At 46.0% G+C, this 18128-nt stretch overlaps 1 protein-coding gene across 2 annotated transcripts in view; it reads right to left on the bottom strand.

Annotated features, from left to right (window-relative positions):
* Positions 1-7110: 7110 nt before the first annotated feature.
* The window catches only part of MARCO (macrophage receptor with collagenous structure), a 39724-nt gene continuing 28706 nt past the window's right edge, over positions 7111-18128 (bottom strand). The window contains exons 9-14 of one of the 2 annotated variants that reach the window (XM_017643163.3): positions 12307-12351; positions 11163-11261; positions 10597-10641; positions 9895-10071; positions 8123-8286; positions 7111-7239 (exon numbers count right to left, since the gene is read on the bottom strand). In XM_017643163.3, the coding sequence (XP_017498652.1) occupies positions 8156-8286; positions 9895-10071; positions 10597-10641; positions 11163-11261; positions 12307-12351 (497 nt within the window). In that variant the 3' untranslated portion in view covers positions 7111-7239; positions 8123-8155. Of the gene's footprint in view, positions 7240-7925; positions 8287-9894; positions 10072-10596; positions 10642-11162; positions 11262-12306; positions 12352-18128 lie in introns of those variants that run through there. The other variant, XM_037001109.2, reaches the window with a different exon arrangement.

The raw sequence follows: 18128 nt of genomic DNA on the forward strand, positions 1-18128 counted from the left end.
ACAGAGGTGCAGGTCAATGTCTTTATGATTTCCAGGGAAATGCAGGATGGGAACTGGGAAAAGAAAGCAGAAGCTGGCCCAGGTTTAAGTACAGCAACGGGGCTCATTAGAAGCATCCCTAAACTCTCCTGGTAGAACATTGAAGCTTTGATAGCAATCTATGTATTAGAGCCCCCAGATGTGCTGGCCCTCAGGAAATGGGACTTGATGGATGATGAGTGGAGGCATAAGGTGGTGAGCCACTGGGATGAAGACCAGAGAGAGAAATCTTGAAAGTCTTCTTCAACAGAGTGTGGAGGACCACTCACCTCTGTCAGACATAGGTGGGTTCAAATCCAGCATCTGCCTTGGACAAGCTGTGTGCCTCTGTATAGCAGTGCCAGCAATCACTTTCTCGCAGGGTGTTCTGAAGATTAAATGAGAGAATGTGTGCCTGGCTCAGGGTAAGCCCTCCATAGATGGCTGCCTAACTAGTGCTAACAGTTCCAATAAAGTGGCAGAGCAGTCCTCCCCGCCCGAGACGGATCCTTCTCCCTTGTCACCCGCAGACCCTATTCCTTCCGCCACCACTCAGCTGCTGACCTTGGTTTGTGCCCTTTGGAGAAGAGAAGTAATCAAATGAGAACTTCCCTGTTCCTCACCTTCCCACTACCATGTCCACTGGCTTCTGCATCTTTATCCATGGTTTTGCCTTCCTTCCTGCTACCATGAAAGAGCTAGTTCTGCTCCCATCAATTGCTCAGAACCCCTTGCCTTTTAGTCTTTGGAAGGACTCAGCTCCTGAAATTATGTCCTTTCTCTTGAATTATTAGTCTCTCTCTACTGGGTCATTCCCATCATCATACAAACAGGACTTATTATATCTTGTTATAAAATATAAAGTCCTCTCCTTCCTTCCCATCTCCCTTTGGCTGCAGCCCATATCTCTTTGCAGCCTGCACAGCACAGGTGCTCCCCGGGACCCAGACCTCCTGTCCTCCATGGGTCCTGTGTGCCAGGACACCCAGGGACACACAGGAGCACTGAGACTGCAAGTCTGAGCTCAGGAGAGGGAAGATTCTAGGCTCTTTCTTTGATGCTGAGCATTGACTTGTTTACTTCTTTTCTGCTTACAAATATATACTCATGGTAGACAACCTCCATGTCATGGAAAAAATATAAAAAATTAAAAAAATCAACAATGGAATAAATCTAAAGTAAAGTAAAATCAATTGTAATCCTATCACCAAAGACAGATATTTTGGTGTATTTTCTTCCAATTTTCTTATAACATTAAACCTAAGCATATGCATTAAAAATTCATTTATTAAATACGTATTTATTATATATAGTGAATATATAAATATTTTAACTAATATGTAACATGTTTATTTATCTCTTAATAAGATATATTAACAACAATAAATAATAAAAACATTAAATATTTATGTATAACTAATATATATATTATCATTGTTATTACATATTACTATGTTAATATATTATTATATTTAATAATATTACTAATGTATAAATATAGTATGATAGAATAAATATTTTGATATGTTAATATAAATATATTAATTAGTATATAGTGTAAGTATACTGTTTTATTATATAATACTATTAACATATTTATATTAATTATACATAAATAAATATATATATTTAATAAAGTATAGCGAGAGTGTAGCAAGACAGACACAGTTCCTGCCTGCAGAGCAGAGAGGTGATGAACGGCTTTCCCAAACTGTGCTGAATGCTGGCTGACCTCAGGTGTGTAAGTCTGGAAGATATGGGGTGGGAGGAAGGGGACATGGATGACCATGGCTGTTCTGAGGGACTGAATGAAACTCCTCAGGCTTGGAGAGTAAACTGGGACCAGGTGGCAAGTGGCAGTTCAAAAGCTGAGAAGACAGCAGGGGCCGGATGCCAGCAGGCCCCTTATACCAAAGGCAAGGGTTTCTGCTTACCCTTTTGTGCTGTCTTCCCCAGGAGACAAGTTCTGGAGGGAACACTGGTAGGCAGTGCAAGCCTGCCCCACAGCAAGAAGCCAGTTCAGCTGGACCTGCAGCCTGAAACAGCTGCCTGGTTGAGCCCAGTCAAGGTCAGCCAGTCTCCAGTGGACCTGCCCCTACAGCAATGAATGAGCATAAATGAGTGTAACATACCAGATCTTCGTGTGGTCTGTTATGCAGCAATAACTAAGGAATACAGTGGGCATTTCTGATTAGTCTCTTTTTCTATTTCAAAAAGCTCAAGTCACAGCTTGCCAAATTCCACTTGCCCCCTGAACCCCCAAATCCATCTGTTTCTATTCACAGTGAGAGACAGTGTTTCTTTCTGTCCTCTGACCAATACCAACTTCTAAAATTGCCAATTAGACATGGATATAAATTGTGCATTTTTTGCATTTCTTTTCCTATAAGTGAAGATGAACTTTTAGAAAAATATTGTTTGTGGTCTATGGTCGCTCCTGTGATTTGAGGTTTATATTCCTGGGACTTGATCTTATTCACCTCTGATTATCCGGCTCCAAAGAGGAACTGAAGAGTGTTTGAATGATTGAATTCCTTTCTTTCTGATCCCCTCCACAGCTCCACAGAACAACTGCATCAAGTAAGTGTCATGTACTGTTTTAAAAATGCAGATTCCTATGTTGCAACAATAAGCATTTTCTGAGTCTATGGTGCAAGTGAAAAAGTATGCAGAACTAGGAGGCCTGGAGATGAGTCCTGATGACCAAAGGAAAGTCATTTTATATCTTTTAGTCTCAATTTTTCCATCTATAAAATGGAGATAATAATGGACCATTCCACTCACTGTTGCTGTGAAGACTAAATATGATCATGGATAACCAATACAAAAGTATGACACATCTAGTATGGTGCATAGCACACAGTAGCACAGAGCACTCAAAAATCTTAGATTCTGCACTGGTTTTTCCTTCCTTACATGGATGGGCTATAGGGATTGAGAGACAGGGAAGATTTCCCTGTAGTGAGAGCAATCAGGAAAAGCTTCCTAAAGGAAGCACAATTTTAACTGGGCCTTAAAGGATGAAACAGTATCTGGAGTGGTGGATGGAAGAAGTGAAGATATTCTGGGTGTGGAGACATGATTAGAAGGAGGCTTGGAGTCTGAAGCTGTTCTAATAAATGCTGCTGTTATGCAGTCCCCAGTATGTATCAAGGGCATAGCAGTTAATCTACATAAGGTAGTATTTTATTTTTATTATCACCATCATCATGCCCACTTTTCAGATGGACAAGCAGAAACTCAGGTTATGTGACTTCCCCAAAGCCACACAATTGGTCATTGGTGCTATATCAGATTGAAGTGATTTCTGATATCAAATCCCACCCTCTTTTAAGCTAATGATCTCTAGCAGCCATGGACACGCTTCTGCATCTCTGGGCTCTGGAGACACCTTGCCAATCAGTGGTGGGAGCCCTGCAGCCTCCCGCCGCAGGGCTGCACCTTCAGGCTCCTCCTCCACTTCCCGTCCAGGCCCTGCACTTCCGGGACCGCACCGGCCAGGACGTGAGTGGGGCGGCTGGGACCAGAGCCTGGCCATTACTGCCCAGCACGCAACGCCTCCCAGGGGCAGTCTTTGCTCTGCATCTCCCTACAGAGTTGGTGCCTGGTCTGAGGCTCCCCTACCCAGTCCTGCTCCCTGCACCGTTTATCCTTCACCGTTATCCTTATCTCCAGCTCCCAACTCTGTCGCAGTGTTTGCCCCCCAGAGGGCCCACAGCACCACATCCTAGTCCATTCTGCAACTCCGAGCACAGATGCGAGGGCCTGAGAAGGGCCATCTACCTGGTGCAGAGTGCTCAGTGGGGCAACTTGTTGGGGGGGCGCGTGGGGCAAGGCGTGATCGATGAAGGGTTTTAAGGATCCTAATAACTAGCGCTGAGCAAGGCACCACGGTAAATGCTTTCTTTTTACTTATCATTTCAACGAATCCTCACAAGAACGCTGAGAGGAAGGAACTATTACTGTCTCAATTTTTCAGGCAAGGAAACCAGGGTCCAGAGAGTTTCAATGACTTGATTGTCCAGATAAAGGCCTGTTATGCAGCAGCACTAGGATTCTCACCCAGGCTTCTGGCTCTAGGATCTTTGTTCTCAGCTGCATCTTCACAGCTGAATGCTGGGAAACTCTCTGGCCTTGTCCTGCTAGGCAGGACAGTGATAGAGTCTTGTGCACAGAAGGTCCTTTGAGCGTCCTGCTGTCGCTGTCCCACCCAGCCAATCTGCTCAGCTCCGGCATCTGTCCTGCAGGTCACAGCATCTCCAGGAAGGGGAAGCATGAGGGAGCAGGATTGTTTCAAGAGGATGACTATGTCATCCAGAGATCAGGAGATCGTGCCCACCATTCAGGGTCCCAGAGGGGCCCTGGATCTACCATTCTCTGGTTTTGAGAATGCTGCCATGCTAATTTTACCAGTTCCTCTTTCACTCCTCTGATCAGCCACAGAGCCAGCATGCCACACTCTGGCCATGTGCTGTGACCCCTATGGCTCTGAAGGGGAAGTTCCCTCAGTTTAGCTCAGCTTGAGAGCTTATCAGAGGAATCCCCGGCAGAGGTGCAAGCAGAGCTAATTCTCTTTTCTTAATTATTCTGGTATCAGACAGACCTAGGTTCGAATCCCCCTCTGTCTCTTACTACCTGTCTCTTCAGTCAAGTTAATGCTATCAGGTAGTTATTACTGTATAAAAAACCACTCCACTCATGTAGTTGTAGATTAATGATACAAAAAAAAAAATCACCCCAACCCCTAGTTACTTTAAGCCACAACCATCTATGAGGTTCATGAGTTTATGGATTGGTTGTGCAAGTAAGTAGTTCTTTGGATGTGGGTCAGTCCTGCCCAATCTCAGCTGGGCTCACTAATCTGACTGTGGCCAGCTGTAGGTGGGCTGACAGAGGGTGGCCTCCAGTGGGGCACCTGGGCCCTGCTGCATATGCTCACTGATCTTCCAGCAGGCTGGCCTGGACTTGTTTCCATAATATGGCTGGAATTCCAAGAGAGAGAGTGAAAGATCAACAGATCTGGCTTCTGAAGATAAGAGCTGCAGAGTCACATTGCAGAGACCATGAAGATAAGGGTGGTGAACTGGAGCCAGCACACCATATCATTTAACCTGTCTGATCCTCAGTTTGCTCATTTATAAGTTGGGAATAATGTGACTTGTATTATGTGATACTTGGGTGTTCTGTGTCCTTCCAGGGGATGGCCAGTCAGGGGCTGCCATGAGAAGGGGCACAGGAGAGATGCGGGAAAGCAAAGTTCATTATACTCATAGGTCCTGTAGAGACAGAGTCAGTGCAGGCTGAGAGGGGTTTATAAGGAGAGAATACCAAGGGAGCTGGCTGAGTGCAACCCCATGGGCAAAGGCCTTAACTGGGGGTCAGGTTGGGGTACACAAGCAAAAGGTAAAAGAAGATTTAATTGATGTGTCTTTGTGTCACTAGGTCATGGTCATGGAGGGCGTGTAGTAAGGGGAACTTGTGTCAGAGGCTCACCTCATCACACTGGTGTACCTGGTCACCTGGACTGGAGGCTCACAGCCTGTTTGTGGGGATGTTGAGGCAGCAGGAAGATCTGAACTTCTAAAATTTACAATACATATAGTGAAACTTGGTCCCATGATTTTGTTTTGAAAGCTAATCTTAAAAAATCTAACAGGCCTGGGACTAGATTTGCCTTTGGAGAAAACCATTCCCTCGTATCAGGGAGAGTGTTTGAATGGGAGGGCTTCAGTCCCAATAATCAGAGGATGATGCATAATAAGGATGCACCTCCTGTCTGAGCAGAGACTATGAGGCAATGCTGGAACAGAGAAGCGAGCTGCTTTGCTTAGTTTAGCATTCCCACATTCCTTTATTTGTTCATGGATTCATTCATTTATTCAGGGAGTCAATCATAAAACATGTATCAAGAGCCTGTTATGTAAGAGATTTTTTAGAAGAGAAACTTCATGAGCAAAGCCCTGGAGGTAATAGGAAAGGGAACATCAAGGTGGCTGGAGGATTGTGTGAGATGTATCTTCAGGGACTCTTGTAAGCCATGTGATGAGTTTGGCCCATGGCCTAAAGGAATACAGAGCCATTGAAGGCTTTAAGCAGGGAATGGCTTGGTTAGCTTTGTCATTTCTAAAGCTCTCTCAGGCTACTGTGTGGCAAATGAACAGGTGGTTGGTGGCATGTAGTGGAGGAAAGAGACTAACTAGGTGATGTTCCAAGCATCTATGCCATTGGTGCTAATGGCCTGGCCCACCATGACGGCAGAGATAGAACTGGATGGACTGGAGAGACATTTGGGAGCTAGAATTAGTGAGACTTGCTGCATGGTGAGAGAGAGGAAAGGGAAAGGAAGGACTGGTGTTTGACATTTGGTTTCTGTTTTGGACACTGGATGGAAGGACCCACTGGCTGAGATGGAGAACACAGGAGGGACAGAAAATGAATCAAGCTTTAGCTGCCTGACCTTTGAGGAACCCATGCGGAGGCAGCTGGTAAACAGATATAATCAGAGCTCTGGAGAGAGGTGTACTTTCAAAGTACAGGTTGGAGAGTCAAGCTAAGAGATGAGAACCAAAGCCCAGAAAGGGAAGTGTTGGGTGTGGCCAAGCCGCAGTAGCATCTCTGAGCTTCCTTGCTGTCGGGGAGGGATGGTCCATCCTCTCTGCAAAGATTTTGACTATTTTGTTCCTATAAACAGTTGTTTGTTCCTGGGGTAGTGTGTGTGTGAGAGAGAGAGAGACAGAGAGACAGAGAGACAGAGACAGAGAGAAAGACAAAGAGAGAGAAAGAGAAAGCACATGGTTTTGGCCAGCACATCCTTAAGGATGGTGGAAGTGGTGCCTAGACAGGAACTGATCCCACACTGCATCATTCTTGAAGGACTCAATTCCTGAGACAGGAAATGCAGATTGGGGGAGCTGGGCCTGTGACTGCCAGGGAGGACCTCCAGCTCTATTTCTGTCTCCTCATTTCCTTTTCCCCCATCCACCAATGAGGGGCTGTCACCACAAGCGCAGCTCAGACCTCCCTCACTTAAAGCACTATGATCAAGTCAGCCAGGCTTGGCTTTCAATAAGCTACAAGGAAAAAATTAGAAAATTGTTTCTTCTTTCAACTCTATTTTCATGGCTGTCATGTTCTAAAGAGGCTCAGGAAATCAGCTTTGAGCTTCCAATGTGAGAGATGTTTCAGACAGTATCTGTCCTTTCCTTCCCTTGGGCAAAAAACCTTGGAAGATAAGAAACAGACAACAAAATTAGAGAGATAAAGAGGTGCTGATAAGGCACATGAGTTACATATTTGCAAAAATCATATCCGAGAACCCCTGATATGATTTAAAATGTTTTCTTTCCTCCCTGACCCACCACTTCTCCACCCCAGTATGCCAAAAAAGGTAAATGATTATATAGAGTTTTCTGCCAAATTAAAACAGCCAGCTTCCAAGTGCCCTTCCCACACCCCTTCCCCACGAAGGTCCACAGCTCTTCTGTCCCCTGGCATCTCTGACCCTGGTGCAACGACTGTGCAGCTGCAGCTTCAGAAAGTGCATATTGGGTTCTGGGTGCTCGTTGAGGACTTGAGGGAGGAAGTGCTGAGGTCCTGGTGGAAGTTAAGCAGCAGCTGCTGCATCTCCCATCTCCCAGCCCTTCCACTGTTCCTCCTAGGTTCTAACTTTGGCTCTACCATTTACAAGTGATCCTGGGCAATTTTCCTAATGTCCTGAGACTGATCTCCTCACAGGTGGAGTGTGAATGATGATACCTGAAAGTCACATTACACATGCATCTCACCCTCCCAGGTTCAGCATTCATGAAAACTATCTACAAAGCCTGAAGAGAGAGAGGAAGCATGTGATGCATGCAGAGAGTGTATAACCTAGGAAAACCATGAAAAGAAGCCAAGTTGCTCAGAGCAAGGGCTTTAACTTCTTGGTTTAATTCAGTTGGTCAATCAGTAATAGTGATTGCAGCCATAGCCAGTGACCTTGCCACATAGCACTTTGAGCTTTATTAGTGATGGCATGACAGAGGCTGCTCACCCCCTCCCAGGGAACACCTCAGAGAATGCTGGCCTTCCCCCAAGTGGGCTGAGTGTCTTTGCCTGCAGACACCTTGGAAGCAGAGTGTTAAAGAGCTGTGCAAGGTCAGCTGCAGTCCACACCAGCATCCTCATTGTGGTTGCAGTTGTGAGAGCCCCAGTTACTCTTATTGCAGGTGAACAGGGTGTCCTCTGTCCCTTGACATGCGACATCATCCAGCCAGATATTCCCGGTGCCTAGATACAGAGACAGCAAGGAGGGAGAGAAGAGTAGGGGTTCAGGTCAAAACAGAGCAGCCCATCTGTCTGGCTTCCTACTGGGGGCCTTTCCTAGGGGTAACCTGCCACTTCTCTCCTTTCCACTCAGGCCCAAGGTGCTGACACTGGGCTGCTCTCCATGAATGATTCTGCTCTCTACCCTTTGATAACAAAAGTCTTATCCAAGTATTTATGCTTAATCGATTCACTTCTTAAAATCTCCTTCTCTCTTTCCTATTAATTCACTACAGCCATATCCATCTTCTTCAAATACCTTTTTAACTAGGCCAGTCCTAGGCTCTAAAGCATCATACATTCTTCTACCCTACTCCCTCCTGATATAACTGAGAGGAGATCAAGAGCTCAGAGGAAAACAATTGGATTACAGGCGATCCCTGATTTATGACAGTTTGATATGATTTTACTTTATGATGGTGAGAAAGCAATACACATTCAGTAGAAACTGTACTTCGAATTTTGAGTTCTGATCTTTTCCTAGGGTAATGATATGCAGTCCAATCCTTTCTCATGCTGCTGGGCAGCAGCAGTGAGCCACAGCTCCCAGTCAGCTGCATGGTCACAAGGTCAATGACATACACGCTCACAACCGTCTGCACCCCTACAACAGTTCTGTTTTTCACTTACAGTGCAGGATTCAATCAAATACATGAGCTATTCAATACTTTATAATAAAATAGGCTTTGTGTTAGATGATTTTGCCAACTGTAGGCTACTGTAAGTTTTCTGAGCATGTTTAGGGTGGGCTGGGCTAAGCTGTGGTGCTCAGTAGGTATGTGTACTACATGCATTTTCAACTTATGATGGGTTTATACAGATGTAACCCCAGGAGGATCTGTATTTGATTACAGTAATTTACAGTATAGTGTGACAAACTATGTAGGCTTAATCTATACAAGGAAAATGCCTATTTTAAAGGTGTTTTAGAATCCACTGAGCTCAGATTAAGAAGTAGATATGCACTTTGGGGTGGAGTAAGAACAGAGAGCATTAGAGGATGGGAGCAGTAGCAAGGTGCTTATCATCCCTGCCAGCTCAGCTATTACAGCCAAAAGGTTGTCTCAGCCTGGGGATGTAACTTCTTCGTTGAAAGTTGGAACCTTTTGCTGAAAGACACAGGCTGAGTCTTTAGCTGCCCAGGGCATCTTCCAGAATTGATTTCAGAAGCTCCCACTCTGTTTTGTTTTCTCTTCCCTTCATACCTTCTCCTTAAAGATGATCACAGCCCAGTCGTTTGGTTTCCAGATAGCTGGAATGAACGCCTATCTGCCTGTCCTGCCAGGTCTGAGCAGACATTGACCCAAGCCAGGCCATCCAGAACCCCAACCAAGTCTTTGCTGTCACTGTTGGGGAAGAGAGGCCACCTTTCTCCTGGTCATCTTCCCCCACACTGGAAGGATGTCAGCTTGAGGCCCTGAGCTGCAGACACTCTCCAGTTGCTTGAACCCATCATTTTCTTTTCATTCAAATCACGCTGAGTCACTTGCAACCAAAGGGTGCCAATACCCCAAGGGAGAGAAAGCCCATGTCGGGGCACCTCAAGGCGAGAGGCTCCCAGTGCGGACTTACCAGCTCCCACGCCGGTAAGGGCTCTTCCTGCAGAGTAACCCAGCATGCGGCAGAAGACCGTGGCATCCAGACTGTCCCACCCATCATCGCAAATGGTGCCCCAGGCACCATTATAGTAAATTTCAGCCCGGCCTCGGTTCCTGGTGCCAATAATCCTGACAGATGCAAAGCCTGAGCCTGGGTGGAAGCACACACAGGTGAGGTGAGGAAAGCACCCCAGGGCTTGTGTGAATGCAACCACTGCTTCTCCATGTTTGAAAGTTCTATAGTTAGGCAAAAGAAACCCGCCTGCTTGGCTGTCCCCAAAGCCAGGAGGGTCCCACATTCTGGCGCCAACACAACCCAGAGCAGCCTCTGTGCACGTGGGCCTGCAGGCACTGGGCCACGGGGAGGGGACTTGTGGGCTGAGCTTGCAAATCTGGCTGACCACATCTTGCGTTGTGTTATAGAGAGAAAAAACAGAAAAGTTGAGAGAAAAAGGAAGAAAGGGAAGAAGGAGAGGGGGGAGAAGAGGAGAGAAGGAAGGAGGGAGGCAGGCAGGCAGCAGTGTGGCTGTGTTCCTGGCAGGCTCCTTCAAGGGAGGGACCTAAGAGTTCTTCCCCCAGATGAGGAATTTCTGTGAAAACCAAAGCCTCCCCTGACACCATGCACACCCTTTTTATGTATAGCATTGACTCTAAAGAGACTAGAAATAGCAATTACCTTTTTGACCTTTTTCTCCCTTTATTCCTTGTGGCCCAGGAGATCCTGTCATGAGGAGTAAAACCACACAGTTTGAAGGAAGCCAAGCCAGGATCCCCTCACCCTCCTTTGCCAGCAGTGAGGAAGAGGGCAAGGGAGTGGGGAGGAGGCCACATTATCTCCTCCAGCCTTGCTGGTGACCTGGGGGCTAGGTGTGCCATGGGCACCAATGGTCGAGCAGCAGAAATGGGCCTAAGCTATAACAGAATTTAGCTATATTAGCCAGAGACTCTTAACAGGTAGAGACATGGAATCAGAGGCATCTTCTTCATTGGAAAGACACAGTTGGTCATAGAAACTGGAGTGGCAGGGGACATGCTGGGCAGGTGGAGGCACATGTTCTGCATCTGCCCATCTGAATGCCCAACTGTGCCTGTTCATTCTGTATGCTCCATGCCAAGGGCAATCCCAGCTCAGTACTTGTCCATTGAACCAGCATACCTCTACCCTTCTACTTCTGGAAACTCCCAAACCCCTTACAACAGGGCCTCCCCTCAGAACCCATAAATCAGAAGCAAAGCCCTTACCTTTCACTCCTAGTTCTCCCTTTTGGCCGCCTGGTCCAGGGGCACCCTTGGGGCCTGCCAGGCCTGGGCTCCCCTTTTCTCCTTTCATGCCTGCAGGGCCTGGAGAGGAGAGAGACCACCTCCCTCAGATGCTTTGCTCTGCTGTCCTAAGGGGACCAAGCACCTTGGTGTCTAATGAATGAGTTGTCCTTAACTCACACTTCCCCCATGAATGGCTATTTAGTCTGTGTCCTTGGTCCAGCTGTAGATGGAGGGGTGTGAAACTGATCTCCCAACTCCCCTGTGGCTGGCTGAGAACCTGCAGGTGAAAATGGCTGACAGAATCCCAGCATTTGTTGGTCTTCATTGGACAACATAATTGTGTAGAAGCTCTAGCCACACTGGGAGAACATGATAGAACTCGCGAAGAGTTCCTAGAACTTTCTAGGCCTCCATTTCTCCTTTAGGAAGTTAAAATCGGGATAGAATATCCAGCTCGTGAGGAAGAAAGATTGCTGGAGGAATTTGTCTGAGAATTCGCTTTAGCACTCATTAAGGTAGGGCTCTTGAGGAGACTAGAAACACTAAAACTGCCAGGCAGTGTGACCAGCTACAGACAAGGGCTTAGTAAGCCAAGGATGATAATAACAGTCTAGTAAACAGAAAAACATAGAAATAAAAAATAAGAAAACAAAACAAAAAAAGAACTTAAAAAAATAGTCTAGTGAGAAACTGCAGGGAGAAGAGGGGGCGGGGCATGGGGAGCCAGTGTGAGATGGAGGTGGACCAGAGCCGACGCGGTGAAGCAGACAGAGGCCTAGGAGCCGGCCTGGGACTCGGAGGGGAAGGCTGCCCAGCTCCAGGGCCTGAGCCACCACCTGACCTCCAGCTGTCCTGGCATTTTTCACACTCCAGCACCCTCAGCCCCTGTCCCTCGCTCCACACCTCATCAGTCACTGAGTCTTTGTCATCGCCCAGGTTTTCCAGGGGCAGAATTTGAGTCTTATGTGACAGAGCCCTAGAGTATTAGCCTCAAATGGCTTGGACCCAGGCCACCTTGGGGGAAAGGTTACAGCACCACGTTCAAAGTCACCCCAACCAGCCCTCGGAGCACAAGCCTTTCTGCTCAGCATTCTGAGAAATTAAAATGAAGCTGGCCCTTTACCTGGAATTCCTGATTCTCCTTTTGTTCCTTTCTGTCCTTGAAGTCCTAAGATCAAAATACAAGAGAGGGGAGAAGATAATAAAACCTTAGATATTATACGCTTTTAATCTTAGACAACCTCTACCTTTTGTCTGATTAATTCAGATGGAAAGATACATTGGTTCTTCACAATTGTTTAAAGCCTCTTTACCAGAGCATAAAAGGAGACAGCCTGCAGATAAATGGGGACACATTGGGGTGAAATTGGATGAGTATCAGATGAGTCTGGGTTAGATAGGCAGACAGACCCTAGATTCACAGGCTGGCCTTTTTTGTTCAGGAATAATCTTTAGACTTGGTGCCTAAATCCAATTCCATTCCTTCCTGGTACCTTTTACTGCAAAAGAATTGAGAGATGTTTTGAAAATAAAGTTATCTTTATTTCCAAAAGACTGGAGGGGACTCAGTGGCTACCAAGAGCTTCAGGGACCCTCACCCAGAGCAGGTGTTCCATATAGCATTTGTTGGTTTATTTCACTGTGGCCTTAGTGTACCTAAAGATTCATGTGGCTATAGGGTCTCCTGTCCAGAAAATGGAAAAATAATCTGCAATCATTGGTGATGATCCTAATTGTAGTTCTAATGTGAAACAACTTCCCTGCCCCCCTCCCTCCCTTCCTGCCTGCCTGACTCCCTTTCACCCACTCATCCCTTTGCTCACTTTCACAGAAGGCCCACTGTCCCCAGCATCATGCTGGGTCCTTGTGGGATAATAATGTATTAGTTTAGCAACATCATGGTCTCTCGATTTTAAGTGCCAGCACTGATTTTTTTTTGCAGAGAGACAAGATTCTCTAAGACATTTATGCAAACCTGGGGAAATGAAAGGTCATTATTGACAGTGAAGTAATAGTTACTGGAGGTGACAATGAGGATGCAAACAGCTGTTTATCTGCAGCTGTGCTCATTACCATGCCCTTGACTGGGGTCCCTCCCTACCACAGGCTCAGCCCTAACCAAAGGCTCACCCCTCAGTGATCACCAGAACCACAGGGAGCTCAGTCACCCTCACTGCCAGGGGTAAGTTGGCCCCTGAGGAAGTTCCTATCTTCCCCTTCAATTCCTGACTTTCCTCAGCACCTGCTGTGTTCTGGTCAATGGAGAGCAGGTGAGGGGCCTGGTGGGCCTCTTCAGGACCCCTTCTTGGAATAACAAGCAAGGGGAGGCCTGGATCCCCAGCCTTTCAGATGACTTGCCTAAGGGTGGGCACTGTCTGGGAGCAGGGTCAGAGGTCCCAGTGTCTCTTGGTACCAAGAGATGCAGGAAGCACTGTGAGGGTCTAAGGGGGCAGCTAGCTCAGCCTCTCATTTTAGGGATGGGGACAGGACTGAGGCTCAGAGAGTTTCTTGTAAGTGCTGGAGGTGCCTTTAAGATCAGATGTTGGCTGGCAGGCCCAGCCCACCAGGCCATTAGTGCATGCTCTGGTTCCTCTATTTAGAATGCCTTACTCCTTTGGCTTCCCTGGAGAACGTGGATCAAGCCTGTGAAACCTGCTAACATGGCAGGTGTGTCTGATTGTGAAGCCTTCTGTGGCCTCACCCATGGCTGGCACACTTCCTTGCAAGGCAGCGAAGTGGTTACAGTCAGACAGCCTTGCATCCACCTTTGTGACCCGGGACGAGGTGTCCTCCTCCCTGGGCCTCACTCTTCTCCTCTGAGTCTCCTGAGTCAGCCATGAGTCTGCATCTGATACTGAACCTCACACCTGGCATTTGTTCAATACATGGTGCCACAAAGACTCCATGAACCCCGTTTGCATGTGTCTGTCTTTCCCCATCCTGTCTCCACTCCCAGAGTGCCTCAGACACTGGGGCTGAAGCCCTTGCCTGAGCTCCAGGTTTGCTGCCCAGCAAGCCCTGTAAATGTTTTCTGTTGACCTGAGGCTGCCGAAGGTGACAGACATTTTCTCTTTGCTTACCTGTTTCTGAATTGTATGTGTCAAGGTTAGGGAGGAGAAGCCACATTTGGAAACATGTCTTTGGTTCTTATTGGATAGAAAAATGGTCCATATCTGGACTCTTGGTCCTCTCTGTCTGCCTCCTGAAAGGTGTCACATTGCAGAAATTCCTATTCTAATAGCCTATCCCTGCAAGCAAGGCTCAGGGACCCCAGACATTGTGACTTTTCCTTACTTCCCCCTCCCAAGGAAGTGTGTCTTTTCAGCTATCTCCAAAGCAATGAATGACCTACACCCTGTACAGAGAGGAACCACAGGGAAGCCCCTAATCACTAGGTCAATGGTCCCCTGGGCCTTACACTCCCTGTTTCATTTCTCACACCTTCCTTGACAGCCCCTCATACCCTGAGCACTCAACATCTGCTGCTGCCTACACTGTGCCAGGCTCCTGGCCGGGGGCTTTACATTCATCTCCTTGTTCCTTCTCCCAGCTGCCTCACAAGGTAGTGCCATCTCCCTCTTTACATAGGAGGGAGTCTGCACTCGGAGATGCTGGAGGTTTAGCCAAGTCACACAGGGAGCAAGTAGTGAATTTGGGGTTGTGGCCTGTGTTGAGCCTCCCACTGGGCTCTGTAGCTGCCATGTCCCCGGCATGCCAGCTCATGCCCTCTTGGAGTTTACTGGGACCAACCGCCTGGTTCCAAAGACACTTGCAGCCTGTCCTGGGCCAGTCCTTGCCCCTAAAAGAGTAGTCAAACTAGTGTGTACAGCAGCGGCCCTGGCACACAGCTTGTGCAAAAGCAGTTTGCAGGCTCGCCCCAGAAGTTGTTGCTCCACTGGTTCTGGGATAGATCTGAGACTCTACAGCTGAGTGCTGGTTTTGACTTCAAAACTTCCCTCTTCAAGGAGAGGAAATTGGCATTGAGCTTTGTGTGATTTCTCTCCAAGCCTGCCTGGACTCTAAGAGGGTGGTTGCCAAGCGGCTGTGCATTGACTAATTGACTGAGGGACTGGTAATTCACTATAAACCCAGGCAGCATCCTGACTGAATCAGGGAGAGGAAGAAATGGCTGAAAAATAAGATCTAGAAGAACACGTTGTAAAGCTAAATGGGTAAGTGGATGAATGTCGGACCTTTCCGTTTGATCACAAGCAAATGGGGTTTCCTTGGGTATCACAGACTTATCCAGCTGGGAGGGCCCAAAATACTTATTTGGAAGGTGTTTATCTAGAGAAAGGATTTTCTCCCAAGAAAATCATTTAGTTAGAAAGCTTGCCTTCCTATTGCTTATTGTTCAGCTGGTGTTCTGCCTAAAATCTTAGAATGTTCTTGCTCCAGGGTGAAATTCCCTATTTCAAACCCAGAGTGTTGTCAAGCTAGCAGGGACCTAGCTATTACTCTAGACTACTCCTCACATTGCACAGAGCAAGGAAACCAAGGCCCACGGAGGCTAAGTACTGACCCACTGTCATCTAGCTAGTCGGTGGCAAGCCTAAATTGAGACTGGGTCTCCCAACTGATTTAATATAGAAATTTTCAGTATATTAAACAACTTCCTTAAATACCATCCTAATTTATAGGCTAAGTGCAGCTTGGCAAATTTAGGATTGATTTAATGACTGACAAACTGAACCATGTGGCAAGAAGTAAAATAATGGATAGGAGACCAAAAAACTCTATAAGTGATAATTTAGTAATATGATTTGGTAAAATTTAATAAATTTTTGGACTAACTCAGTACTTAGATACGGGGAATAGAATTAACAGAAATTATCTTCATGATATAGGACTTTATTGTTGTTACAGAATATTCTTTGTTGCTTATCTTTAAAATATAATGTCTTAAAATATAGATGAGAAAACAGACTTCAAGTTATTTGCACTTTGGCTTTGCCTCAAGAACAAAATAAAAGGACATACAAAACTCAGATTCTTGTTATATTTTAGACATGAAGGCATTTGAGATGCAGGATTTCTGATTGGGTTGGTGTTCTGGAATTTAAGTGCTTTGGCTGCTTCTAACATTATTTCATGAGGTGGGAATGGAGGAAACAGAAATACCATGGTTCCAAGTTGAAATGAGTCCTTCCTCATTTTCAAACAAACATGACTTTTCAAAATGGCCATGGAATTTAAAGCTGAATTAGTTTTGTTGTGATTTTATTTTTGTTTTTGCAAAATCAAATGATTTTGCAGTCATTTGAAATATCTAAGGTTAGAAAAAACTGAATTTGGGTGATTTGATAAAACCCTGTTTTGTGAATGGTGAAGGAAATTACAACTGAAGAAAGTTCTGAGTGATAATGCCCTTCTTAATAAACTGTGAAGTTTATCTTACCAACAGAAGGAGAAGTTTCCCCTTCACTATCTTTAATCTGAGATGGAATCTCTCCTTCAAGAGGTGTGAACAAGGGGAAACATTCCACTGGAATTGGTGGTTAGTGACTGTTCCCGACAGCAGGAAGGTTTATTCTATCTACTGTGGAGTGGCGGTGGGGGCGCATGAGGGAGGAGAAAGGCAACTCTGATTTCTCTTGAGTCCTACACTCTGTTATTCTATACAACAAAATCTGGAAAAACACAACTTTGGAATCAGGCTTTGGAATTAGCTCTCAGATTACGTGTATATTAACTGTGAGATCCTGATGGAAAGGTCTGCTCTCTGGGAGACCCTGCTGCCGCAGACGTAAGACACAGATGGTGAAACTCAGGTGTGTGGGTAGGTGAACTATGATCCTGGGAGTAAACTCCCAGTCACAGTGACTGACCCAGAGGCATCATTAATAATAAACAGACCTCTTACTTCTTTTCATAACTAATAAATAACAGTGAGATCTAGCTGTTACTCAGGTCAAGCCAGTGCACTGAAATTTCACTGTTTTCATCCAAGGCAGGTAGATAGTGTTTTGAGAGATTAATGATTTTATTTACAAAGTGGAAAATTCATCAATTTGAAAAACTGTCTTGATGTAATCAAAATTAGGCAGATACTATAGTACCTCTAGTTTGGGGAATACCGATGTCCTGGCATTGAAAAGTATGCCTTATCTTCTATGATGAGAAGGTCTGGCTACTGCTCACCATTCACCCCTCCTTCTCCCACTTCAGAAATCTAAGTTCTCCAAAAGTTCATTAACCTAGGACTTAAGAATGATATATAGACCTGGCTATAATAAGCCACATTATATTTCTATGGGAATTCCCTTCTGAGATGTCCATGTGGACCATCAGCTATTTGATCAAGACAAACATTTGGATTTGTGCGGGAAACATGCAATTTTACATCATTTGTAATGATTACAAGCTCCAAACTGAAAATGTAATTCATCATGTTTGCTTGGTCAGCTGGAATTAAGGAATAACCCTTAGAATTTGCTGGTTGGTGTTCATCACTAGGCCTGACGGATGGAGATCCCTGCAGAGGTGCTCAGCAACATCCAAGGGCTGGAGGGTGGAGTTGAAATGATTACTAGACTGTGGGCCAAAGGTCTTGGCGCTAAAATGGGGTCTTGGGTAAATAACGAAGAGCCATAATAGGGCCTGAGAGCTTCGTGTTTCCTTCTAAGAGTGGAAGAAGCTACTGCAGTTTCTGCTGTGATCCTTCTGGGCCTGGGATTGAGGGAGAAGGTATCACTTATCAGAGCGCCCTGATAGGGGTAGGGGGCTCTCTCTGGTTGTCTGGGGAGGAAGACAGCATGATAGAGTATGATGGATTAAGGACTTAAGCTTTGGGTCAGCCAAGCCTGGATTGCAACCTTGGCTATGTCTCTTACTGGTTACTTGGCTTTGGGCAAGTGACTGTGAAATTGCACTAACAAGAATGCTGATGCCATTGGTTATCACAAAAATGTTCATTGTCAGGAGCTGCTCTTATGATACAAACTC

This window comes from Manis javanica, chromosome 7 (genome assembly GCF_040802235.1).
Source record: "Manis javanica isolate MJ-LG chromosome 7, MJ_LKY, whole genome shotgun sequence".
Lineage (NCBI taxonomy): Eukaryota > Metazoa > Chordata > Mammalia > Pholidota > Manidae > Manis > Manis javanica.